The sequence below is a fragment of the Mixophyes fleayi genome, chromosome 9 (assembly GCF_038048845.1).
Source record: "Mixophyes fleayi isolate aMixFle1 chromosome 9, aMixFle1.hap1, whole genome shotgun sequence".
Lineage (NCBI taxonomy): Eukaryota > Metazoa > Chordata > Amphibia > Anura > Limnodynastidae > Mixophyes > Mixophyes fleayi.
In genome coordinates, this window is record NC_134410.1 from 6574207 (window position 1) to 6601656 (window position 27450).

The 27450-nt window shown below is 38.1% G+C and overlaps 1 protein-coding gene across 1 annotated transcript; it reads right to left on the reverse strand.

Moving 5' to 3' along the window:
• Positions 1-392: 392 nt before the first annotated feature.
• Positions 393-26964, reverse strand: SASH3 (SAM and SH3 domain containing 3). Its single transcript, XM_075186240.1, has 8 exons — positions 26814-26964; positions 18408-18503; positions 9693-9839; positions 7376-7505; positions 6879-7036; positions 5689-5895; positions 3226-3376; positions 393-2576 (listed from the first exon to the last, which is right to left on the reverse strand). The coding sequence occupies exons 1-8, from the start codon at positions 26868-26870 to the stop codon at positions 2341-2343; spliced, it is 1182 nt and encodes a 393-aa protein (XP_075042341.1). The 5' UTR covers positions 26871-26964; the 3' UTR covers positions 393-2340.
• Positions 26965-27450: the final 486 nt, after the last annotated feature.

Below are 27450 nucleotides of genomic sequence, written 5' to 3' on the forward strand. Positions count from 1 at the left end.
CATTTTATGGTGCAGAAATCATCGGCAACTTCTAATATCTATCAATTTTAATTTAAAGCTATACTACCAATATCCGGCTCAAGGCAGAGTATATGCTCAACGAGGAAGGTAAGTATCTTGCTATATTTTCTTATGCCTATACTCCATCAAGCACAAACCCTGCTTTACCCCGCGTGGCTGCATAAATGGTCCTTGTCATCCACATATGGATCCATGATCCCTCTTTAAAGTTCTGAATGAGCTGCAGTCTGTTCCATGCAAGACATTTAAACAGCATGCAGCTGAAACAGAGAAGAAACAAGGTCTTTGCTTATGAAGCTTTGTAGATCATCTTGATGTTATTCTCTGTGTCTCATTTTGTGGTTTTCGGTGGAAAGAAGAAATACAATGAATGGCATACTATGTACAATTTTATTAAACATTCAGAAGACATTTAGTAGAAATACATGCATATTTGTTTATGTATGTGCGTCTATTAGAGAAGAAACATTCACTTTTAAGATCTGCATGGACACAAATCTATTAGCAGGGTCCAGCCAGCACAATGGCTCTCATTCGTAAGCCGTATAGCGAAGGACATAATTATGTTTAACTCAAACTTCTCAGACTGTCAGTTCTTCAGCCAAGCACTGCAGCTGGTTTTGACGGATATTCTACGTTCTACTTTTCATCCTGTAGACCAGTGATAAGCAACCTGATACTCTTCATGGCCCGCATTGACCCTCTAACCTTCAAAAGGACCACACTTTACCCTTATTTTCAGTAATATGATAAAACAATAAATTTAATCAAATGAAGAGGCACCTATCTGTAATAACGGGCCAGCAGCCATTTTAAACAAGTGTTACAAGCTGTACTAAACAAATTGACTATAAAGCAGGAAGGAGCTGGGGCTGCAGGTGAAGACGCGGAGGGCCGCATGTTGCCCATCCCTACCTCAGCTAGGGCTACATCTGAACTTACTATTGTTGACTTATTAACAGGTTTCCAACTCCTTTTTCTTTCCCTGATCCTTCTATAAATATTTTTTGACTACTATATTTTTTTTACTGGTAGTCTATGATGCTGTAGAAAATGTATTCAGACCTGAAGGTAGAATCATCATATACAACAAAAGGATAGTCCTAGATTGTAAGCAAGGTGGTCAAATCCCTGGACCATCCTTACTTCTCAGTGTATTACAGTAGTAGTATCAGGAGGGGGTCTTATTTGTACGGAGTCTATGTAATTCTTACTGACAGATGGAACTTAACGGAACTATATAACTTACTATGGGCATCTTGCTTTACTTCAAAGCTGGCTACAGCCAATGTGTTGTAATATCTCTATGAATTAAGGTCAACCTTGTATAATGTAGATTTACTGAATAAAACAAGGAATGTTTTACTGCAGGACACAAGTGTTTCATAAATTGTTACTAAACATTGTTGACTGCGGGAAACGTGGCCTAAACATTTGGGGTTCAGGATTTGCAATATACTAGAATCTAAAAATCAATTTTTATTTTTTTTGGTATGCGTTAAAGCTTTAAAAAAATATTATATGTTGCAACCACGGAATAAGTTCCTAGACCCTGCGGTCTAGAATATGGAAATAATTGTTACTCTGTGGTTTACATTTTGATACTACATATCTGTATTATTGTCCATCACGATGCATCTCTGATCTCAGAATATTGTTTTAATCATCTTACAGACATTCATTACCTGTTGTAAAATGTGTATTATTAATCCTCTTATTCGGCAGTAGGTAGCCTGATTATAATTTTTAGTAGTGGGAGGGGAAGTTGCATTTAAATTCACACACAAACAAATGGTGGTAAAGAAAAAAAAAAAAAGATGATGTAGAAAAAAGCCAACAATTTTAAAAACCTAACGAAAAACAAACTAGTAGTAATATAAGAGGAATGTTTATCAAAACCATTAGGCATTGTCGCTGCAATTTCAGCTTGGGAGAAACTTTACTAACGGAGACATTTTTTTGTAAATGTGATATAAAAATAATTAAAAGTTCCAAGTATTTGATATAAATACTTCAGTTTTTGTGCAGTTGTATTTTGCACTGTATTACCGCATTGTATGTTAGCAACATCTGAATCCAAAAGCTAAAAAGAAAAAAAGTAACAAAAAAGATGAGAGAAAATAATGGGGGAAAAAAGTTGAAAAACTAAGACTGACATAAAAATAGTTAACAATACTTTGTGATATTGAGAGATGTATTTGGTCTTTTTATCCAAGAATTTTGCCATGTCAGAGACATCATTATTTTTTAGTTTGTTGATGGCATGCCTGGATTTCCACCCAGTTAGTCTTTAATTTTACAATCTGGAGATTGTGGTCATCATCCATCCTGGTTTGTTACTTCTCTAGCCATTATAGACTGCTCATTGTCTGAATGTTTCTTGATATTTGAGTCTTCTAAGGATAAGTTTTGGAAGGTGTCCTCGGTGCTGTTCCTATATGTCTCATCCCGACTGTTTTCAAAATTCTCCGATCCCTCGTAACAGCCGGAGTCTCGGGGAAGGTGAGAGTTTTGGTTCGATGATGACTCTGGCGCCTCTTCCGATTCGCTTCCAGCTGCAAGACATCAATAATTATCATCATCATCGCCATTTATTTATATAGCGCCACTAATTCCACAGCGCTGTACAGAGAACTCACTCACATCAGTGTCTGCCCCATTGAGTTTACAGTCTAAATTCCTTAACACAGACACGGGTCAATATGTTAGCAGCCAATTAACCTAGCAGTATGTTTTTGGAGTATGGGAGGAAACCGGAGCACCTGGATGAAACCCACGCAAACTCAGGGATAACATACATAGTCGGGAATTGAACCCATGACCCCAGTGCTGTAAGGCAGAAGTGCTAACCACTTAGTCACCGTGCTTATGTTGATGATCACCAAGGGCTATTGTAAATATTCACTCTTGGTTTTGGAACAATTGTAATTACAAAACTACTGAAAACAGAAATTTAATATGTTAAAAGAAGATATCAAAATATGATTTAAAGACTTTTAAAGTGCAATGTTCAATTTCATGTTGCAAGACTATCTTTAATATAATATTAGTGTTTATAGTTCACATAGTAGTGTATTAATCACAATAAACAGAACTTAACCTCTATGTATATAAATCTACTGCTCACAGCAGTAGATACGGGAATCTTTTGCAATCTATTGTGCACTATTTCTGGGTCGATATCAGTTATAAAGATTCTCTTACTGCCATAATCCAGCAGGAATTCGGCCGCAGTGAGGAGTTTGACAATGTGCTGTGGGTCAGTGATATTTAATTCCACCAAGTGGCTCTCAGTCAGGTCTTTAAAATCGTCAAGGGTCTCATAACCGTTCAGCATGAGGGTCGCGATATGTTCCTATGGACAAAAAAAACCCAATTATAAACTATGACATGGTCCTAACCTGGCGGTCTGCATTCTAGTTAGGAAATGCCAACCTTGGAATCAGTAATACTATTATCTACAATATACTGTAAAGTAAATTATTAGAATCAGCACGTATTAATCAAGCGAGCCTCCTACAAATCATTATATCCTTTCCAAAAACTCTCTGGTTGACAAACAAAAGTGGCTGCCAGACACAGATACATTCTGTCTGCAACACAGACAGAGGCTCACTACTCTCAACATCTCATAGTGCAGACAGATCTCAGAGGGGCGTTCCAAAACCTCTCTGCTCACTACATCTTGTGCCATGTGACTGTAGTTGCCATGGTTGTCCAGAAATATTAATCATTGCTAGCAGCCTGAAGGGGAAACAACAAGGAAAATGGTAAATACCAACATTCTTCTTATAACCTGCCACCGTGCTTTATTTAACACAGCTGCTCTTTCTTTTTCATGGGATTGCTGCTTGAATGTACTGCAAGAAATGATTTGCTGTAATAGTTTACCTTTAAAAGGGATTGTATACCACATGTTTTAAATGCTGACTGTTGTTTTTTACACGGATATACTGGAACAATTTTGTAAGAGAAGTTCAGCTGTTAGGGTGTTTCTGAGTGGCTCAAACCTATCGTATGCTGGTCTCTATACAATAGAAGATCACGCCCTTTGAAAAATCTCCAGGCCAATCACTGTCCAAAATAGATCACTTAGTCTCCGCTTTACTGTAACATTGGTTTCTTGCAGCTAAACGTCCATATAATCTGACAGTTGTTGCAAGAGACTATAACGCTTTATTATGTTTTTATACTTCTCCCTCCCAATCTTTAAATAATGATGATACAGTAATTTTACATCTGTCACAGGTTAACACCGGTGTCCATTAACATTTTAAACCACTAAATAAATAAATAATAAAATATATATATATATATATATATATATATATATCACAATATAAGATATAAGTATGGCGCTTAAAGCATAAATCAGTATAGAAATATCAGTCCAACACGAAAGTCTATGTTCTTCTTAGAAAGTACACTCCCCATGTACAGGTGGCTGCCAATCCTCCTTTCGCCAAGCGGTGTGGCATGGAAATACCTATAGAAAAAAGATGGAGGAGGAGGCGCACAATAGTGTAGTACAATAATATAAATGGAATCATACACGAATCCAAAGTGGGACTTTAACACCGGTGAGAAGGAAACCAAAGACCACAATGCATCACCCAAGTGAACCAAACATGTGGATAATTCACAGCATAAAACAAGGGTATAGCAGATAATAGGCCCCTCTGCATAAATTGCAGGTCACCCAATCCAAATTTATACGGGTGTATGCGTACCAGAAATAAAAACTTTTGCGCTTATCTGTAATATTATCCCATAGAGCAGCACGATCAGGTCACAATCTCTTCACTGCCAATTCATAAGGCAAAGGTCCATTAATGAGTGGAGCAGGTAATATATTTTACATATGATGCCCGCAAGAGAATAGCAGCAATGCAATATTAAATAAACATTTGAAATCATAACTTATTTGATCAATTCTTATATTCACAAGAGTAAGGCTGGTGATTACTATTAATAAATATGTCTTTTTGCTTATACCTTGATACAAAGCAGGTTTTACCCAATTGATGACCAATTTTCCCATGATTAAAACTTTACTTCCTAGAATAACCAAGCACATGCTGTCACCAGTAATAACTGTTTTACTTCCCAGTCTACCCAGGAAAATTTATATATCTTTTTTTTATTTTTTTTGGGACATTTGGGGTTTTCTTTTGATAGACAAAAAGAGGATGTGGTGGTTTTGTGGCGCCTTATAAACAAAGGATGATGATGATAATAATATTTACCTTACACACTTGGTGCAACGGGCTTCACTGCGCATGGGCAAGCTCTGGCAGGTGTGGGGGGCGCTGGAAATGCAGTGTGTGTGTCAGTGTGGTAGGGGTTATAGATTCTAAGTTCCAAATCAGGTCGCCATATTAGGAGGGAGGTGCTTCTCTAGCTGAGCAGGCAAAATGTGAATGACAGTTCATTTTTGCAAAGCAAGTATCTAAATCTATCTCCACTTTTTAATCTGCATCAGATTCTATCTAGAGAGCAGATTAGATTTGAATTAAAGCAATGTGTAATATGTAAGCACTCTACAAGCAACTGTTAATAAAGTAAAGTATTTAAATTGTAACTACTGCTTAGCTTATGTTAATTAGCTATTACAGAAAAGCTTCTCCACATCCTATCACGTAAGCGGAAACAGCAATAATGTCTGACCTGCATATTAATACGTTCCAGAAGCTCCTGCAGACTCTTGGGTTGGGATTTTTTGCTCCTCATATGTGTTCTGACTTTTCTTGGGGCTTCTGTCTCCTCGGGCAGAATATGAACATAGATAAACTTGAACGATCCCACCTTGTTGTTGAGCATTCCAGTCCACGTTCCAACCGGTGGTTTTTCGATGATGTCAATGGTGTCTCCAACCTGAAGACAATTAAAGAAGAAGGAGCAGCTTTATCTTCCATAAGAAAGATATCCAAGTAGAAGTACGTATAGGTGTATTCAGGTAAACCACAGGTATGATCAAGTTCAAACAAAGTTTGTAATACAAAATTAACTCTTTTGCAATTCATTTTTTTCTCCAAGGCCCCCTCTCCGAGTATGATCTATTTTTAGAAATGATTGTTCACTGTTTCTTAAACTATTATTCTGTTACAGTATTTTATCAATGACAAATGCAACAATTTATTTACGCTCTCTATACGGACATGGAAATATTCAATGCAAATGATGGTTTCACCAATAATCACTGCACTGTGCTCCTACTTACAAATCTTCCGCTAACTGTATCTTCGTTTAAATGTGACCATTTCTCATATATCTGGCGACTGCAAAGAACACTTAACCTGATTGCCATTTAAATGGATAAATAGCAATTTATAATTGTATGGTTGGAAAACATAAATTATCAACACTGATACTTACATTTCAATCTTAAAAAGAAATTGCAGTTTATTTTGAAAATGTATTCTTCAAATAAAAAAAAATTAAAATTTATAGAGGCAATGAAGTTTCTACTTCTATAAGCATCTCATTATAGACTAATATGTAAATCTAAGAAGACTCTCTAGAAATCTCTGATACAAGTCCCTGTAATAAGATGCTTACTTATGTCCTATCACCAGATGCTAGTCTACATTCTGTAATTAAGTAGCTGCCCAATCTATAGACGAATGACCGGATCTCGGTTGATTTAGTCATTCCCATGTACGGTCAGATTCTTTGATGGTCTTGTCACTTGGTTGAAGCAACAAGCTCAGCCCGTGTATAGAAGTTGTTAGGAGCACATTTTTCCCACTGTTGCTGTGCCTCAAATTAGTCACCAGGGCGGCGCCCTAATGACACCCTTACATCTTTGTAGGAATCTATTCAGTATTGGTGTTTTTAAGGTAAAGAATCAGTCTTACTCTAAGTTTGAGGCAGTCCTTTTCATAAGGACTTGGGGTGAAGTCGGTATGGACCTTCGCTTTCCCACAAAACGGGCCACTATACGGAGGCGCCAGGTTCTCCACATTAATGCTGTCTCTGTTACTGAACATATATGAAGGACTGTAAATTTCACTGCCTGCATGGAAATAAAGTAATGAGGATTAAAAGAATTCAATCATTTATAAAGCAATATACCGTTCATGACTTGTTGTAGAGCGGCGCCAGTGAATGAACACATTGTAATAGAAGAATAATAAAACAACGGAATGTTGATGTTAAAAAGGTAACAGATATTTTATTGACAAGTCAGAGGTGAACTCTGATTGGCTCCTAGGGGTTGCAAAATTTGCACAAGAAAATTACAAAGCTTTCTGATTGCCGTTACAGAGCTGTGACATTATAACAAATAATGCTTCTTGTCTTATTGGACCCACCCTCTCCCTCTCCCGGAGCCCCTGTTGATACATGAACTCACCACTAGAGGTCTGTCTGCTGACCGTTGTATGTTGGCTGCCCTCATAATCCAACAGCTTGCCAGGGAAGCTGCCGTCGATACTCCCATCGGGAGAAATAGGGGACGAAGAGCTTTGTTCTCCTGGTTCTCCCTACAGCAGACACAGAGGCAATAATATATAAAATATTGTAAGCTGCATTAACGAGGGTGTCGTTATTAACTGCCTGTGATGTACAATGCCAATAATGTTATATCTTCCTAAACTGTTTATAGCAATAAACTTACGGTGCATACATAGGTGAACATCCACACTCCTCCTCTATATGTAATAAGTATACTGCAAAGTGTAAAAATAAAATATCAAAGTCCTTTCTAACAACAACTTAGATCCGGCCATTTCGATCATTTTTAATTATCTCCTAAAACTGCTCTAATATGTCTTAAAGGAATCAGAAAGAAAGGAGTGTCTAGAATATAATAGAGCTCTGACTTATCTGCAGGGAAGTGTGAAAATAAGGTTACAGTCTAATAAGGTTAGATACGCACTAGAGCGTTTTCGTCCAATAACTGGGTAAATCAGCCGACATACGACCGGTCGGAAGTCTGGTTAGTGTGTATAGTGATACGATGGTCGAAAGTGGTTCCAAATTGTCAGCTCATTTGGTTGGTCGTACTATTTAATATTTTCCGACCAATCACCCACAGCTCATGTAGTGTGTATGTACTCATCATGCTCACGATCTCCATAGAGATTACAGAGTCGGGCTCTTTTCAGCCAATGCTAGCAATGAATGTCCCGGTGAATAAATGTAGAGAGTGCTGTAGAAGGAATAATTCATTTGTTCGTTATGAGACAGAATGTTTTGTTTCAGAGTCACAGAAGCTAACGAAATTCGTTAGGACATGTGGATAGCTATAACAAGGCGGTTTTAATCAGTGTGACAATGTGAGAAGAATGAATGAATTAATGAATATTGTGCTGTCGTTCTCTGAAGACTAGAGGACCAGATGAAGAGCACAGATCTGAAGGTAAATCATGTCAGTGTATATGCATGAATCGTCGGACTGATCGGACCTTCAGTCGTAGGGACAATCGTTTGAGATAACACTATGGTCAAAAAATTCTTCAGTGTGCACCTAGCCTAAACTATTAGATTGTAAGCTCTTGTGGGCAGGCACTTCACTTTGTCTTTAGTTAGGTTCCTGCTTTGCAAACAAAGTGGATTCCTTTATCTCCTTCAGCATTGAGAAATATGTTGGTGCTTTGTGAAAGAAGACTATAATACTCTCTACCATTGTGCAATTGATAGAAAGAAAAACAAATTACAAAATAACTTTTGACAGAGAAATACAAGTGCAGCCCATCCTCCCATCTGAGTATAGCGAAAGATAAAACAATTTCCTACATATTTTTCAAATGGGCGACATATTTAAGTATGGCATAAACAAATGCAGACATACACGCCTTTTGAATATGAATTGATATAAAAGAAAAATAAATACCCAACTAAACCCCACAAAAATGTTCAGATCTGAACCATGAAGGTAAAATATTTTCAGTGTTACCACTGCAGCTGATTAAGTAGTAGATTATTACCTCCCAAACCCATTGCAGATAGCTGTAACCCCTCCCACCGTTTTAGATCAGTGTCTTGAAGGGATCTTATAATGGTGAGTTGCTGTGACATCAATGGCCCCGTCCCTGTATATTAATCAACCAATGTGCATTTCACCCCAGAAGGTCTACAAAACTGTCACTCAAACATTGCCTGCTTGGCTAGAGAAGAATATTCCTCCAAGGGCTTCCAAAAGGAAATTCTGGCCAAGGTGAGCACTAAGCAAAAACCGATGCCATATGCACAGCCTAGAGTTGGTGGGACTGCATGAACCAATAGGTCCCAGCTTCAACCTCCCCCTTTTTGAGCCCTCCTGTAATCTAGCTTTGCACAGGATGGATGGGAGTGAATCCTTGGGCCACTGTGAGCCACGGCAGTTGCCCTATGCGCCCCCATTATAATCCACCATCTCCGGGCCCCCAAGGCAGCCCCTCCCCCCTTCATCATATTCCTCAGCTCAGTATTACACATCATACATACTAATGTCAAAGAGCGGCTTTACTTAGTCTTTAAATAACACAGCGACAAACACAGTCAAACTGCTAAAGGTCACAAAAATATCAAGATAATAAGTGTTAGAGATAGGCAAAGCCAATTCGTGACTCTACCTTTAAAGATTATAATTATTATGAATTAATTATAACACATATTATTATTAAACCTATACCTACATACAAACATTGAATAAGATTTATAAATAAGAGGTGAAAACCCGCTCTCACCATTTCATCAGCCATCGCCTTTAACATTATTTTCCCTGACTTTCGGTTCATGGTCCGTGATATTACCGCGCGCCACTTCTTACCGAACTTGCCTCCGCTATTCTTAACTTCTTCTGTTCCTTTGGTTCCATGTTCATCTTCAGGGATCTGGAAAGAAAATGAAAGATCGACTACATCACCAGTACAGCAGGGCATATATCCTTTTCATTCACAGTGCTGTTAGAACGGTCTCACATTTAACAAAATATTTTATCTTCTGAGAAAAAACACCAGGGGCTAAATGTATCAAGCTGAGAGTTTTTTGGCGAGTTTGAAAAGTAGAGATGTTGCCTATAGCAACCAATCAGATTCTAGCTATCATTTTGTAGAATGTACTAAATAAAGGATAGCTAGAGTCTGATTGGTTTTGCAAACCCGCCGAAAAACTCTCAGCTTGATACATTTACCCCCAAGAGTTCTATCATAAATTTATTTGGCAAATAGTTAAGAACCACTTTGCTGAACTAACACAGTTTTGTTTACTCTGTGTGGTTTGTACTAATCCTCTTCTTGGAACTTATAGTTAAGAACTGTTTTTTGGGGACAATTAATCACAGGAGCTCCTAAATTTGTTTGAGCCATCTGCGGAAAATAGGGACTAATCTATAGAATCTTACCAACTGTGCAGAAAGTTTCAATGATACAATTCTATGCTGTTTCCATATACATTAATTCTCATATACATTTTTAGTTGTTTACAGTCTGCACCATTACCATTACATTAATGTTTTTATGTCTTTTTAGATATAATCAGCTGTTGATTGATCTGCAACTTTTATTGTATAATAAAATATTTTTTTTGGACAATTAAACCTTTTCTGTATTGTGCAAGCCACTTGTTGTAAAGGTGATATCTGCCATATATTGTTTTTGTAATTTATTATAGGGTGTTGTTTTTTGAGCTGAAATAAACTGCACTTGCAAAAGAAATAAGGGTACAGGTCAATTGACTATTCCCTGGGACTCCAGAATTAAAGAGAGACATCCCAGGCTCCCGAGAGAACAGGCAATGCTCCCACAAGGATGAAGACCTACCTGCAAGGTGGGCGGGGACATGTCCTGATTGATATTTAAGTTTGCTTCTGACAATATCTGCACCTTTCTGTGTATTTGTTTGGTAGGCAATTTAGACTATAAGCTCCCACAATGCAAATCTGCACTCTAGATAGATTCAGATGCAGATCAAAAAGCAGAGACAGTGCCTTGTTGCAAAGCAAGTATCCAAAGCTGTCCTTCACACGCTGCCTGCTCAGTTACAGAAGCACCTCCCTCCTAATATAGCAACTTGATGTAGATGATTCAATAGGAGCATGATGGATACACTTAGTTAAATATTAAGTATAACAACCCAATTATTACATGTATAGTATTCAGCTCAATAATGCTAAGATTTTACTAAATATTAATTTAAAATAGTGGCTTTAGATTAAATGTTCCTCTATGGTCATTTGAAATGATGGATGGTAAAACATCATGTTCCAAAACGGCATTAATGGACGTTCCATCTTTTTACCACACTAGCAACTTGCCCTAAGATGCCACTTAAAAAATATGAGGGATCCTGCACAACAATTATTGAGGACCTCTGTTGGCCAGCCTGCATCTCTGAGCGATGAAGGTGAGATCGTCCTGAGATAGGGCTAGAAATGACAGCCAGCTAACGGGAGTTGTGGTTATTCATTTATGAAGCCACTATCACTTCTAGCCATAAATCAGATTTTTCAAGTGCTCAAAGGTGATGACAGATTCTAGTGACCAGAGGTCACCACTAATAGTAAGTACCAAACCAGCAGCGATCATAGGGGAGTAACCGTCAGGAACATACAAGAAGTGTCAAGATGCAAAGATTTAAAACAACTTAGCTTAAGGTGTAAAGCTGGGTACACACTACACGGTTTTCGTCCAATAATCGTCTAAATCAGCCGACATACGACCGCTCGCTCAAAAGTCGGGTCAGTATGTGTTGTGACACGATGGTCGAAAGTCTGCCCAAATAGAAGATTGTCGCCTCGTTTGGTTGGTCGTATCGTTTAATATTTTCGTTCCAATCTCGTTTCCGTTGTGTAGTGTGTATAAACTTCCGACCGATCCACAACAGTGAGTACGAAATTACAGTCATTGCTCACGACAACATGGCTGTAAAAAGGTCGCTAAAGGGACGTCCACTCTTCACTTTATCGTCCTAAACAAGGCTAGTGTGTATGCAGTCCATGGATTGAACGATCGGAACATCGATCGCATGTAAAATCGATCGGCATAAAAAGTTGGTGGAAAATTCTGTAGTGTGTACCCAGCTTAAGCAAGCTTCCTTTAAATTTGATCTGTGTATCTATCTTTACTTCCTCCTATTAGCTCCTCCCTAATCATATTTACATGCTATACAAATAAGAGAGTTACAATGTATCTATAGTTCCTGTGATACAGTGACTCTAAAGAGAGGAGGAAAAACGTAAATGACATTCTATTCACGTCCCAAAATTCACATAAGTAGCGTTATGATTTCTTAATGTGTTTTTTTGTTAAAGAAAGTGAAATTCAGAAAGAAATAACTTTATTTTTAACAATAGCCAGACTAAAATGTGCTCTCGGTCAATTTAATGTAATTTTATATATATATTATAGTATTACACCAACATTTAATAAGGTTTCTAAAGGAAAATGCAAACTAACATTATTAAATGTTAATGGTCCCCTTTATTAATTACATATATCAAGGAACATCTGCCGACTGCGGACATAAAAATGATATAGTATAATAAATGTTTTTGTGTAAGGTAATTATAATAATGGGAAAATATAATTGTATAGAATTGGGAGATGATTTGTATGCTTTTTTATTTAATCATTTGTGACTACTTAGCTATGTATAAAATAATATTTTCTTTGTATTTGCAATTTTTTTTATTAAAAAAAAAACACTGGATCTTATAAGTAAATAATGGAAGGTCCATTTCAGAAATGAAAGATTCAGTGTTTAGATTCTTCAATGGCGTATTTATAAATGAACAGTCCTTATTTCATGAATATAACGGTATTGCAAAGATTTTTAGCACTCTTTTAAGCACCAAAAATAAAGTCAGTTTGTTGAATTCCGCCCATAAAGCAGCATTTACAAAATAAGGTTTATTGTTGTGGTAAAATCTTACGGAAACAATGATTTTTCTTACTAACTTTATTATGTGGTTATACAAAGGTGCTTACAAGGAAAATATTCCATAGTAGGAAACAATCACAATATCACTAGGTAACATTTTCCATTTCACATCAATAGGGAACAGAAAAACAAGACCTTTTTTTTTACCAACCAACTCACATGAGATGAAAAGATTTTCCATTTGCCAATTAATAGTTGCTAATTCCGAATACAGAGATCTCCTTTCTTTCAACGCCTCTTTACTCTCACAAAATACTGATAAGGACAACAGATCTTTAGATATACTTACAAAGAATGAAGATAGTTTGATATAGTAGGAATTTGGATTTCCCACTAAAATTTTCAAAACTGTTCCGTGAAATTCTCACCTCAGTTTATATTTGTCTGCAATGTTGCAAAATTTTGCTTGCAGTATTTCACTTTAAGGGCCTGAGTTATTAAGGAGAGCAAAGTATGGAAAAGGACTAATTTTGCACCTGGGCAAAACCATGTTGCATTGGAGAGGGAGGTAAATTTAAAATGTGGGGACAGATTTATAGTTGTGGTAGGGCATGTCCTAGATCAACTTTAAAAATAAAGCTATCAAGTATTTGTGTGCTACATGAAAAAAACAGTATTTAACTTATGTGCAAAATAATAAACTAATTTGCACCCCTTGCATTGTAACATGGTTTGTTCCTGCGAACATTTACTCATTTTTTACCCTTACTTTCCTTAATAACTCAGGCATTAAGGGGTATATTTACTAAACTGTACGTTTGAAAAAGTAGAGATGTTGCCTATAGCAACTAGTCAGATTCTAGCTGTCATTTTGTAGAATGTACTAAATAAATGATAACTAGATTCTGGCTGCTATAGGCAACATCTCCACTTTTTGCAAAGTGCAGTTTAGTAAACATAAACCTAAGTGTTCGAAGTCCTACCCCAATCACTGTGCAGCAGAATGAATTGAACATTGGCATCCAAGATCTACTTATTCTGTAAAATGTGAATTTACAAAAACAGCGCTGAGGCAAAAGTGGAACTCAAAAGATGCTGATTGACTATTACAGCGATGTTTGCCCATGTACATTTACGGGTTCTACAGTACCCAACATTATGGATTTTCCTGCGCATCCCTATGAGGTACAAAGCAAAATTGTCAATGGCACATTGCTGCGGACGCATACCTCGGCAAAACGAAGAGAACTAAATCTGCACCAAAGGGCGTTTAACTTTGCTTATCAGCAAAACTGTCTTTCCCTCCACTAAACACGATTGACAAAATGTGTCCGCAAGTTTCTATCGAATCTTGACATATAGTGTTGGTATTTGTACGTGAGACAAGGAAAAGCATTTTTGGTTGGATGGAAATCTTCCATTGGCTTCTTTTGTGAATACATCTCATAGACTTCTACATCATTACTTGATGTTTTTATAACACAATTGTTGTTTTATGTGAGATATAAAGCTGGGTACACACTACAGAATTTTCCACCAACTTTTTATGCCGATCGATTTTACATGCGATTGATGGTCCAATCGCTCGGTCCATGGGCTGCATACACACTAGCCTTGTTTTAGGGGATAATGGGAAGAGCGGCCGTCCCGTTAGAAACTTTGTACAGCCATGTTGGCGTGAACAATGATTATAATTTCGTACTCACTGTCGTGGTTGGATCTGAAACTTATACACACTACACAACAGAAATGAGATTGGAACGAAAATATTCCAACGGTACGACCAACCAAAGGCGACAATCGTCCATTTGGGCAGACTTTCGACCATCGTGTCACTACACACACTGACCCGAACGAGCAGTTGTATGTCGGCTGATTAAGCCGATTATTGGACAAAAACCCTGTAGTGTGTACCCAGCTTAAGAAAGCAGCTGCTTTGAGACTAGCAGTTTGTTCCAAAAACAGGATAACATAGGGTTAAAAGCCATCAATTTGCTGCATCCGCACTTTGATCTAACCATAACACTCACTCTTGCACGACACCTCTGTGTATTTGCCGAAAACTTATTCTCTGAAACTGGAAAGCATCTAAAATAATAATGTTATCACTTTTATACAGTTTTCAGTGGATTTTAAACTTAGAAGCATTTTGTGTTGTAACAGTGTCTGGAAAAGTTGTGTAATATTGCACGAAAACCATTGTGCAACCAACTAAGAGATAATACACAATTACTGTTGTTGTTTTGAAAACAAGCTCTTGGCAATGTCTGTGAGAAGCTTCCTACAAACGCACAGTAATTGTTTGGTAACATTGAGCAAGGTTTCCCTGTTCTGAATAAAGGTTTGGTCACTGTGTGGTTTTGCTATGTTGAGGATGTTAATTATGGATGATTAGATTTCAGCAGAGAAAATAACAGAACACTTCATAAAATGCAAATAAAAATATAGAGCTCTTGGAGCTCAATAACCGATAATCTGCATTTATAGAAACATAAGAGACATTCTCCAAAATGTTCTTGGCTAAACAAAACAAAACTTTTTACTTTCCTCAAAATTAAAAAGAAAACTACTGAAAAAGTACCATGGAAGATAGAATCTTTTATTTGTACTTGAAAATGGGTATCTTATTAAAAACACAACTTTTTTTTAATCTAAATAATTTAAAAGTACTAAAAAAATTGTCTTTTTTTTTTAAAAAAAAAACACCAAAATGCCAATTTCTAAAAATATTTGGAGCAAAACAATGTCATGAAAACTTTTTTTTTCTTTTTATGGTAAAGAGATATTTTTTTTCAATTGGTAATAAAATGTTCATTCTATATTAGTATGGGATACTTTTAAAAAATATTATATTTACATAATGATTTGTGTTATATGAATATACTTGTAATGTAATTCATTCACTTTGAACCATGTAACTATTAGAAAAAACAACAATAACTTTCTAGCATTAAATTTGAACAAAAAAACATTCTGCATACAGCTCTTAACTTTCAGAAAATTGAAAAACAATTTAGCACTTGAGAGAAAAGAATTCTCGCCTAAATTTCTCGATATGATAGCGTTTGTGAAGGTCTCTTTTTTTTCGTTTTTCACTGGAACATTTTTGTGATGCTTCTTTTTATTTTAGCATTTATGAGTCAAGTAAAAGTCACTTTTTTTTCTTCTGTTAAAATACGTTTAACATTCAGAAATGTTTTTGTTATTTGCTGTTTTTATTATCAGTATTTTTGAGAGTATCCTTCCATATTGTGAAATAAATAAAATCTGTATGGGATTTGAATAGCCTGTAGTAAAAGCAAAATGCCTCTGTCTAAACCCTCTTCACCTGAGAACTCTGTGGCTCCAGCGAGTACAAACTAATCAAGATGTTTAGCATGCAAATCAACTCGGTCAATATGCCAATTGTGGTCACTGCTATGCCCTCATTCACAGTCTACATTCTACACCTGTGTGATGTACTGGCCCAGAGCTGGGGGCTGTCCGGGGTGTGAAAAACCACTGCTTGTTATGCTATTGGCATACTGGGTACATTAGTTAGATAATTAGTTAGTTACAGAAGTGAATGTCTAAATAAAGTATATTTAAAGTCTATAACTTAACTTAATTTATTATTTTGTTGGTATGTTCCTACAAATCAACGTTTTGTTTGTTATTTCTTCTATAACCTTCAGCTGCCACTGTTGACTTTGCTATCCTTAAGAAGCATTAGTTTGTGACTAGGAGCTCTCGACAAAAGTATCATTTTAAAGGAATGGATCACTAAATATAATCAAAACCATAATAGGTTTCCTAATCTAGTCTTCCATTGTTATTTAATTTTACAAGTTAAACAATTGTATTTAATAATTCACCTTTAAAGCTACTTTATGTAATAAACTAAGAATTAAGTCTATTTTTATGATTACCGTTGATTTTTATTAATTGGTTAATAAATCTGACTATTGATTTTTTTTCTTAGTAACATACTTAATAAAGATAAATTAATTAATGCTAACAGTTATATTTACATTTCATTTGTTAATGCTCAGCTATTAAAAGTAACAGCACAATTCTTATTTTGAGTCATAAAATCTGAAAAAAAACCCAAACCCTATTCTTATCTTACACTATGCGTTTTACACAGTATCACCTGACACCGGCAGCAAAAAGAGGAACTGGACAAAAAGCACCATTTCTGACGAAAATGTGGTACATAAGTAAAATGTCAGGGGAGTATTTTTGGAAAAAGATATAATGATCAAGGGAGAAGAGATTGTAAAACATTTAGGAGGAAGCATTATAAAGTTGTACCATTTTATGGGTGTTGTTTTCTCAAGTTCAATGCACTGTACTCAAATTGGCCTATTTTTATGTTCAGATTTATAGTTCATAGGCTCAGATGCTTTGCAATTATTGTATAATTGTTACTGTAACACACAGGCACATTATTAGTCTATTTTGCAGTAAACCTAAGAGGTCTCTGTTCTTGTTATGACTCTGCCTATACTTTGTATGTGGCAGCAGTACATCCAATCCAGAAGAGGTGCTGCTTTTCTTCCCCTGAACCATGCCTGTAGGAGTTCATCTCCTTACCTGATTAGAACTGCACCTGTCTCACAGCTTCTAATACCTGCCTCAATCTGTGCTCTGTGCAGTTTATCGTTTATACCTGGCTGCTGCTTGTCTCCTGTTTATCTCTGTTCCAGTTTTGCTTTGCTGCTTTCTGACTCCTGTTGTGACCCTCTGCCTGATTCCCTGACCCGGCTTGTTTGCTTGCGACCCTGACCTCTGCCTGGCTAGTGGATACTGCTGGAACTCTTGTTGCCCTGACCTCTGCCTGGTCACTGGACCTAGCTAGTCTGTTTGCTTCCCTGGAATACCTTGTGCCACTGGCAATCTAGAATCCTGATCCCTGCCTCCTTAGTCTGGAGCCCTGTGCCTCCTGGCAATTGGGTAACTCAATAGACTTTTTCCTGCATTTAAATGGTATTTGTCATTGCTTGGAACCTGTTGCTTCTGTGGACTATTCCTGCCATTCATCACACCTGTTCATATTTGTGTATTGGAGTATACCTGTTTATTCTGCTACCTGAAATCTGCTTATTCCACGAACTGAATCCTTGTTCGCATATTTTGCCTAAATAAAGATACTTGGTTTCTATACTTCTGTTGGCGCTTCCTGAATTCGCTAGGAATCATAACCGTTCTAAGGCAAATGGCGCATTATTGACTCATTCATCCATATTTGCTTCATGTCTTTTGGCTGTGCACCAGGGAGAGTAGCTAGAGGAAGTGTCATGGTGGACTTACAAAGCTCATACCTGGTAATGGAACTAAACATTACCGTGCGGTACGTGCGCGGCTCCCTGCCCTCCTCTGTGCGACAAAATCTTTCATATAGACACTTTTGTAGCAGAGCCGCACTGTATGCAAGAAACAATTCTTACCCATCTCCAAAAAATGGAGCACTGGCTATAGTCCATTAGTGGCTGTACTCTCTGTGTTTCCACCAATGTTGTTAGACACCCCCAATCTTTGTTTTGTATTAAACACATGATTAAACACATGATATAGTATTTGTCAATGGCTAGTGGACTCACATCATTCTCCAAGTTGAACTCCTTGTCGCTCACAACAGGGGAACTTGGCTTCGATTTCCCAAAATCCTTGAAACTGCTGGACCGTTGTAACGAGAGCTAGAAGGAAATAAAACACAGTATGAGCAACAGAGGAATTAGCACCAAGCAGGATCACACAATCAGGGATTATAAGATCACTCCAGACACAAGGAATGCTCAATACATTAATGTTCTTTCTAAGCCGCGTACTATAGAAATGAAAGACAAAGCAGAGTTCATTACAGATCCATACTTCAAGGCTACCTCGGGAATCGGCATTGCAGAATGCACTTGTCTTAAAGGTTTCTTAAATCGTCTTTGTCCATCAGAAGGTAAATATGAAATGTTAATTTCGGGTGACAGATCCACTAGAAAGTTTTGATAATTCTGCTAGACTTGGCATTCCACACTATCGAGCAAGCTCACTCATTTTTATCGCTAATTGGGGTAATTTATGAAGTGCAGTAGAATGTGATTGTACATATTGTTATACCTGGCCACATTAAGCGAGGTGATAGTCCACTGTGTCTTTATTTAGAAAGAGTACAGGATATAGTTTTTTTTCGCCCGATAATGCTTTCATTTGTATATGTACAGCAATTGTGTAGTCAGACAATGCAGATATATATCATTAGTCAAAGCAAAATGAAAACACAATAAATATCTATATTGAAATGTATAGTAGCTCTAATTTAGTAGTTCTTGTATAATCGCAAACTTTAATACATTTTTATCCACAGAACTTAGCACTCCAGGAATTTACAGTTTCTAAACATTATTAGTGAAACTTCTACAATTCTAAACATATTCTTTGGTTACATTTTCCCACTAAAATCTTCCCTCACTGTAACTCATCTTAAACCTCAGTACTTACTATATACTGCACATAAAGTAACATTCAGCCTTCACAGTTATAGCAACAGTTCTTATCCACTTTGTACGCATTTCAACTGTCACGAAAATGTTTTGGACTAATCAAAGTCGGTGACAAGAAAACCTTTCAAGTCATCTCCCTTGTACTTGAACAGTTGGATCTACTGTCCAATCAGATACAAATTAATTAGTGAGAAAAATATTTAAAGCAATATGTTTATTTTTCAAATCAAAGCCATAGATTACGTTTCCTTTTTAGCCGATTCCTTCCCATTAAGCGATGTATCTGGTTTTGTTTGTGTTGTTCTTGTGTTTTTTGCTTCTGCTTTTTGCTTTTTAATCAGTTTGGATTACAAGTGAGAACTGGGGGATTTTGTCTAGGTCAGTCTAATTTTTTTTTGTATGCAATGCCGGATAATAATTCAAACCAAAATTATTGGTTCATTATTGTAAATGTCCATGAATGTGGTAGGACATCACCGTTTTCATCTTGGTCCTTGGTCTGTTCTCTTATCATGCTCAGGAGGTCTGAGACTAAAGTTTCAAAGTAAACAGCTACAGATTCCAGTTGTTTATACAGTTTGACCAATCAGTTGGTAACCGGTATGAGCAAGAGATTGCACTCACTCTCCAGACTGTGGTCCATAGATGGAACGCAGGGATACTGGGAAGGAGAATTGGACACCCATGGATTTCATAGTTGGGTAGAAAACACAGTTATGTGGAGTTCATCCTTAAATAGAACCTTCAAAAGGTTCCACTTTGGCTTTTAATTCGTCTTTATGACAGTGTCTTGTGCCACTATGACTCATCTTAGAAGAAAACATTTAATATAGGGTACGCTTTATAAACTATGCTTCTTTCCAGGTCACCTTCTTCCATACCTCACTTCAGGTGAGCTATCAGGAATCGGAGAAGAGGACACAAGGACACAAAAGAGTGCATTATATGATACAATCTCAGAGTAGGCAACTAGCGCTCAGAGTGCATTTTGGAGAGTAATTATCTAGTGCACAAGACACTACGCCTTTATTTGAAATTGAATGGTGCATCTCCGCTCAGTGCAAAGTGCAGAAGATGCATTGGTCTTTTGGCACTGCTCAAAAAAGAAATGTTCCCTTTAATCCCCAACCCCCCAGAGCCATATGGTCCTTAAGGAACTTTGGACCCTAAAGATCTTTGGACCCCCTTTCAGTGTAAAGCTATGGTCAACCCCTTTACCCACCAAACCACAAAGCCATAAGCCTCCTTAGGGGGGAAAGGATCTTCAGGGCCACCTTAACTGCAAAGCTAGGGTGGGCTCCTTTGCCCTGAGGTCGGCTGAAGCTTTCCTGAGGGACTGGACTCTTCATCTTTCCTCTGACTGAGGGAGCCTTGAGTGACGTAGATAGAAGGTGGTCAAAAGAGTCCAACCCTTTGACCCCGATAAAAGGGACAAAACCATAGTGCTATGTGCATTAAAAAAGTGCTAAGTGTCTACAAATAAGTAAATATATGGTGACATATGGCCTCATTCTTTAGTTCTGCCTTTGGTGGTGACAGATTCTTCATAATACACAATTCATGTACCCGGCATGACTGCTTTACCTAGTGAGCTGGTGGACAAAAACTAAAATATAACAATTGATGATACATCAATACATTGTAACAAGAAAGAAACAAGGAAGAAACCATAGTATACAATACACTAGAAATTGTTTCTACCAGTGCGGTTTCCTTGCATCTCGCTTCTGGGCAGAACGCTGAAACCTCAAATTCTCTTAATGTAGATACAGTTCACAGATATGCAACATTAACCCTTCAGGCTGCACGGTGTCTGCAAAGTGTGAGGCTCGACAGGAAACACATTCACACATGAGAAGCTGCAGGGAAGTGACACCGTATAGATCGGAGTTCGACTGATCAGACAAACAAATGAGGCTCCAGAAAAGACATTTCTGTTACTTTTTATGTAAACTGGAATCAAGTTTTATGTTAGTTACCTGCTGTCCGCAACGAAAATGATGTTTGTCTAGAATGTTATAAGCAAATAATCCCCCCATATCGCTTCTTGAATCCAGATACACTAAGACCCCAGACAAATAAGAAGAAACAACGATAAATGTGTTGATATATAGGTTTTGATGTAGTTATAATGAGTCATGTCTACAGTTTGGGTGACCTGACAAACCAAATACTGGCACTGGCAGCAATGCTGTATGATTCAGAGAAATGGACACTTCTTCTCTGCATCTGAAGATTTATATAAAAAATAAATAAAACCACAAACTCAGAGGGTATTTCCAATCGAAATGAGTCATTAGTTATAATAAAACCTTCCCTTTGCTATTCATGCTGCGATCCTTAGCCTCATTTTCCGACATAACCATTAAAATGATTGATCTCACGACAATATCAACGGTGATATCATCATCATCACTATTTATTTATATAGCACCACTAATTCCGCAGCTCTGTACAGAGAATTCACTCACATCAGTCCCTGCCCCATTGGAGCTTACAGTCTAAATTCCCTAACACACACACACACACACAGACTAGGGACTAGGGTCAATTTTGATAGCAGCCAATTAACCTACTAGTATGTTTTTGGAGTGTGGGAGGAAACCGGAGCACCCGGAGGAAACCCACGCAAACACGGGGAGAACATACAATCTCCACACAGATAAGACCATGGTCGGGAATTGAACTCATGACCCCAGCGATGTAATGCATAAGTGCCACTAAGCCGCCGTGCTGCCAACGTTAGTTATGTTATGATACTGCCACTGATATCAACACGTGGGTGGTATGAAGACAATCAGGATCCCGAACAATGGTCTGATCAAAATGCGCTAGAACGTTTTTGTGAAACCCAAAAAATCCAGTCTGTATGTCGCCCTTGTGTTTGAGGCGTTCAATTCATCCCACCATGGCCACTGAAGGTCAGTATTGTCCAACTTGGCCACTCGTATGTTTGGGCGAATTGAAAATGGATCCAGTCATTTGCTGCTCGGGCAACAGGATAGGTCTGTGTGCGCTCAACATTAGTGCTAAAACGGCATATAGGGTGCAGGTTGGATCCTCACCAAGGACAGAGATAGTTGGGGGGCTTAACTTGGGTGGTAAATCTGTCGAATAATAATTCAGGTGTCCGAACAAAAGCTCAGTGAGGACAGAAAACAGGTGTATGAACTCTCCGAATAGTGTTCAACGACCTATTCCAATGTGCTTTCTCCTACCTACTGGCAACTCATCATAGGCAAACCGATGGGGGGGGGGTTCCTAGTTCCTGGAAACCCCCCTCCCAGTCTAGGGTACTGTATGCTTGAGGTGGCTGGACCCTGCCCCGGGACCAGCCACTTTGCAGATGGTGTGCAGATCGTTCCTGTCTGCACTGTTCACAGCCATCTCTCCTCAACAAGCATTGAAAGCAGCAAGAACAGGTAGGAGAGAGCAGAACAGTCTGCCAACTGTTCTGATACACTCAGTCAGGACTTTGTCTTGATTGTAGGGACAGTTGGGAGGTATGTCCTGCTTCACACAGCTCTGCTTGAAAAGGGAGAGCTGTGTGCCCCTAACAGTAGTGCACGCAGCATTGCACGTGTATATGATGGGGATAGAAAGAGTTGGAGAGCAGCCAAGCACTGTCTAAAATTATAGCCACGCCCCGAAGCATGCTGGCCACTCCCACTGGCGATGTGGCATGGAAACCCCTCTCTACAAATCCTGCCTTTGCCCCTGCTCATGTCGTGTTCATATGACCTATGACATACTCCCATGTTGTAGCTACATTCTGAGCAGAACATCACAAATAAGGCTGGGTACACAATACAGGTTTTTCACCCGATTATTGCGCTAATCACACGATAAACGGCCGTTTAGTCCAGATATCGCATTAGTATGTACGTTCCTATGATCATGTTTTATTGTTCCAAAGCTCATTGTGTCGTTTTATTTTTTTATTTTTTTTTATAAACAGACTAAAAATCTTTATAAATGATGAAACTATGTCGGGCAAATCCTGCAGTGTGTACGTACTCAGGACCAACAGTGTCCATAGATCTCTATGCAGTGTGCAGAGTCAGGATCTTTTCAGCCCATGGTTATGAGAGATGAAGAGCACAGATCTGACGGTAAATCGTGTAAAACGTGTATAGTGTGTACACAGGAATCGGCTGCTGATCGGGACTTTCAGTTGTTTGCAAAATCGTTAAGAATATCGCGTTGGGAGACATTTTCTGTAGTATGTACCCAGCCTAAGAGAACTGTATGCAAATCTGCACTAATCAAATTAGATGAGTAAGAATGGAAAATGCCACTTAATATCCCAGAACTGCTATCATCGGCAGAAAGCGTGCTAAAAATACCACGTATTAAAGACACAGCAAGTAATTCTTCTTCATTTTTTAATAATCCTAAATCTGGTTGTTCTCAAACTAACTTTCAGAAAACCCTAAATATTTTAGTCCTTAATCTTGAACACAGGTGAAAAGATCTATTACCTGGGAGGGCAACAGCATCTTTTGTTCAAGCTGTTATATCGGGTTACAGTACATTAGTGAAATTATGATTTAAAACCTGGGATCCGTCTTTGCAAAATAACGATTCCACTGAGACCTTGGATCGTACGTTTCATTTGTGTATCATTGTCTGCGTTGTAGGAACCACAAGTTACTACTTCTGATATTTTTTTCTTTCCACTGTGATTTTATGGTAATTTATCCACCTACTCTGTGATTTTATTTCTACCCTTGTTATTCTGTAGAATAAGACCATGGTAATTTTCATCTCAAAATCATATTTTACTACTTTTTAATGGCTGGCGTTTGGCCGTACCGTGCAATTTCCTGTTTAATGACAGGTTTTAAGCTTCCGGAGAACGAGACAATTGTGTGACTCACACAAGACACAACAATTCTACATTCAGATTGCACAAGATAATTGCACAAGGTAAATGTCATTATAATTTAGGCTGTTGACACCATAGATTAGAAACCACCAGAAAAATGTTTCATTGTTACTTTAACTGATACAGATTTCTGGTTTAAGCAATAGTTTTGGACATATTTGTAACTGAAAATCAAAATGATGATGATTATTAATTATTATTATTATTATTGAACTCAATTAAACAATTAGACTAAATAAATAATTAAAGCATGTAATGCAGTCAATCTGCTTTTTAGTGTGATATTTATAGGCATATTTTGTTTACATTAAATGGAACAATAGTAAACCTTTGTGGTTTATTAAATGCAGTGGGTGTGGCTTCTGTACATGTTGATCTATCATGATTTGATGCCAGCTGCCATATTGAGAAGATATCTGTCTCATAAGAGTCAAACCAAATATAATTTTCAAAAGATATCAGTAACATCTATATTGTTATTATTATCTTTTATTTATAAAGCGCCACAAGGCTTCCTTAGTGCCGTACATAGGTGGTTGGAAAATTACATAAATATATACCAAGAAAAACAATGGGTAGAGATAAGACAGGTAAACAAGGTAACAAAGCAATGAGAAAGGCAAGTCAGATTCTTGGTTGTATAGGGAGAGGAATCATTAGCAGAAAGAAAGAAGTAATAATACCACTGTATAGGTCATTGGTACGGCCTCATCTAGAATACTGTGTTCAGTTCTGGAGGCCATATCTCCAAAAGGATATAAATACATTAGAGACTGTACAAAGAAGGGCAACTAAAATGGTGCATGGCCTACAGCACAAAACTTACCCGGAAAGACTAAAAGATCTTAATATGTGAAGTTTGGAGCAGAGAAGGGAAAGGGGGGACATGATAGAAACTTTCAAATATATCAAGGGTTATAACAAGGAACAGTATTAAAGGGTTTGCCCTCTAGAGTTCAACCTTGTGCCTGGTTGTTTTCCTCTTCCCTATACATAACAGGTTTATATATACATGTGTGTATATATATACATGTGTATATATATATATATATATATATATATATATATATATATATATATATATATATATAGTGTGTGTGTATGTATAGGGGGGCTGCCTATCTATACTAAACTATAGGGGGGCTGACTATACTAAACTATAGTGAGGGGGGGCTGCCTATGCTAAACTATAGGGAGGGGGGTTGCACAGAGAATACTATAGGGAGGGAGTAATGGGACCTTTAATCTAATGCTGAGGTGGTTTGGATCTATAATTGAATGTGGGGCTGAGTGTGGGGAGGAGGGCTATCCATTAAATGTGAATATTAATTATTTAATGCTGGATTTGGTTGTGGGAAATGGATGTATTAAACGTAAATGCTATTAATTTATTGCTGGGGCTGTTTGGAGGGAGGGTAGTAGGTTTATTTATTAAATGGGAATACTTTTAATTTAATGTTGGGGTCGGTTGGAGGGAAATAGATCTATTTATCAAATGTGAGCACTATTACTTTAATGTTGAGGCTGGACAGAGGCCTAATTATTAAATGTGGGTGCTGTTAATTTAATGGCGGGGATAGTTGGAGTTTCTAAATATACCCAATATTTTTTCTAAAATAGGGCCCTCAACATTCCAGGATCCAAACAAGCCGCAACTAAAGAAACCAGCAGCCACAGGTGGTAAAAGTGACAACAACAGGTAGGACAGTCTGTCAAATGTTCTGAGTCTAGTGCAGGCTTGGCTAACCTGTGGCACTCCAGGTGCTTGTGAAACTACAAGTCCCAGCACACCCTTCTATCAATAAGCTGCTATATATTGGCAAATCATGCTGGGGCTTGTAGTTTCACAACACCTGGAGTGCCACAGGTTAGACAAGCCTGGTCTAGTAGGACAATCACAATTTTTGGTGACTGTTCTGTCCACTCTAAGGGCAGGTCAAGACTGTGTACTCTTTATATACTACACTATGGTGCTAGCTGTCCTTCGTGGACTGACCACTCCCCCTCTAGTGTCTGGTCCCGCCTCGATGATGGCTGCCACACCTCCTCTGGTGGGCCCCTAGCGTTGCAGTCCCCTTGTGGGCCCTTCATGCCCCAGTCCTACTTCCTTTGTGGTGTTAGCCCTGACACTGATCTGGAGGACTCCAGCAGCTTATAAATGAATCACTCAGGGACAGAGGCAATCAGCTCACTGCTGAAGACCTCCAAGCTTAAAATCTTGAATCCTCCAGCCTTCCGTAATCAGAGGGGACCATTAGTGATACGGACATAACAGTAGGAGTCCCAGTTGAAGGAACTCAACCTAAATGGGCTAAGGGTGAGATCTTCATGTAGACAACCTCATTAAACAATTTCACCTATCCTAAACTTTATAGTCCTGCATCTTAAACCCTCCTTCTGTAAATAATGTTCTCTGAAGACTCTGTTGCTATATGCAGGTTTATTTATACCAATATAACTACAACCCCCCCCAATAAACTAAGACAAGTACAAGGAGTGTTACAGGATATGTATGTGCAGCATGTAAGACTTACACAGTCATCTACCAGTTGTGTCCTTATTATTAACTTAAGACAACTATGCTGCTCGTATCTCTATATGGTGATCGTCCCTCTGTATCGTACCTTTTTCTTCTGAGCGGGGTCTTTGTCCGAAGCGTTGGAAGGTTTCCGTCGCAGCATCTCTGGTTGATCTGTGGGACTTTCAGATACAAAGTTTCAGTGTACAAACTGCTCAGTTGACTTGTGCTGGTTTACAGGATTGAAGATATTACAGGAAACAAGGTCACATGACCTGCCAAAAAGGCAACTTCTTGTTCAGAGTGTTGCAGCAGAGCGAGAGCAGAAGGGACCTGTGAATAAGGAAGGAAACCGCAGCAGCATCACCCTGCAGCTGGCCTCCGCTGCTGAGACAGCAGGGACACCCCCTATCAGCCAGTGCACCCCATTATACAGCGTTATACAAGACAGGCCAACAGTTACTATGAGCAATGCAAACATCTAACTGGATCAGCAGAGGCATCAGCGATTGTGCATTAAGCATCCTCTCATCCACCCCATAAACAATCCTGTTTACAGCCCCCTTATCTGTGTGGGAAACAAAATTACTAGTTGAGGGCTTGGTTCAAAGCCAAACGCAACTTGTGGTTAAAAAAAAAAAAAGAGCACAAAATTTGAGCCTTGCGTCCGTATTCAAGTCCATGCGAATCTCAAGATTGAGCTTCGATTTGAATCTGGGTTTAAGTAGACTCTTTTTAAACGT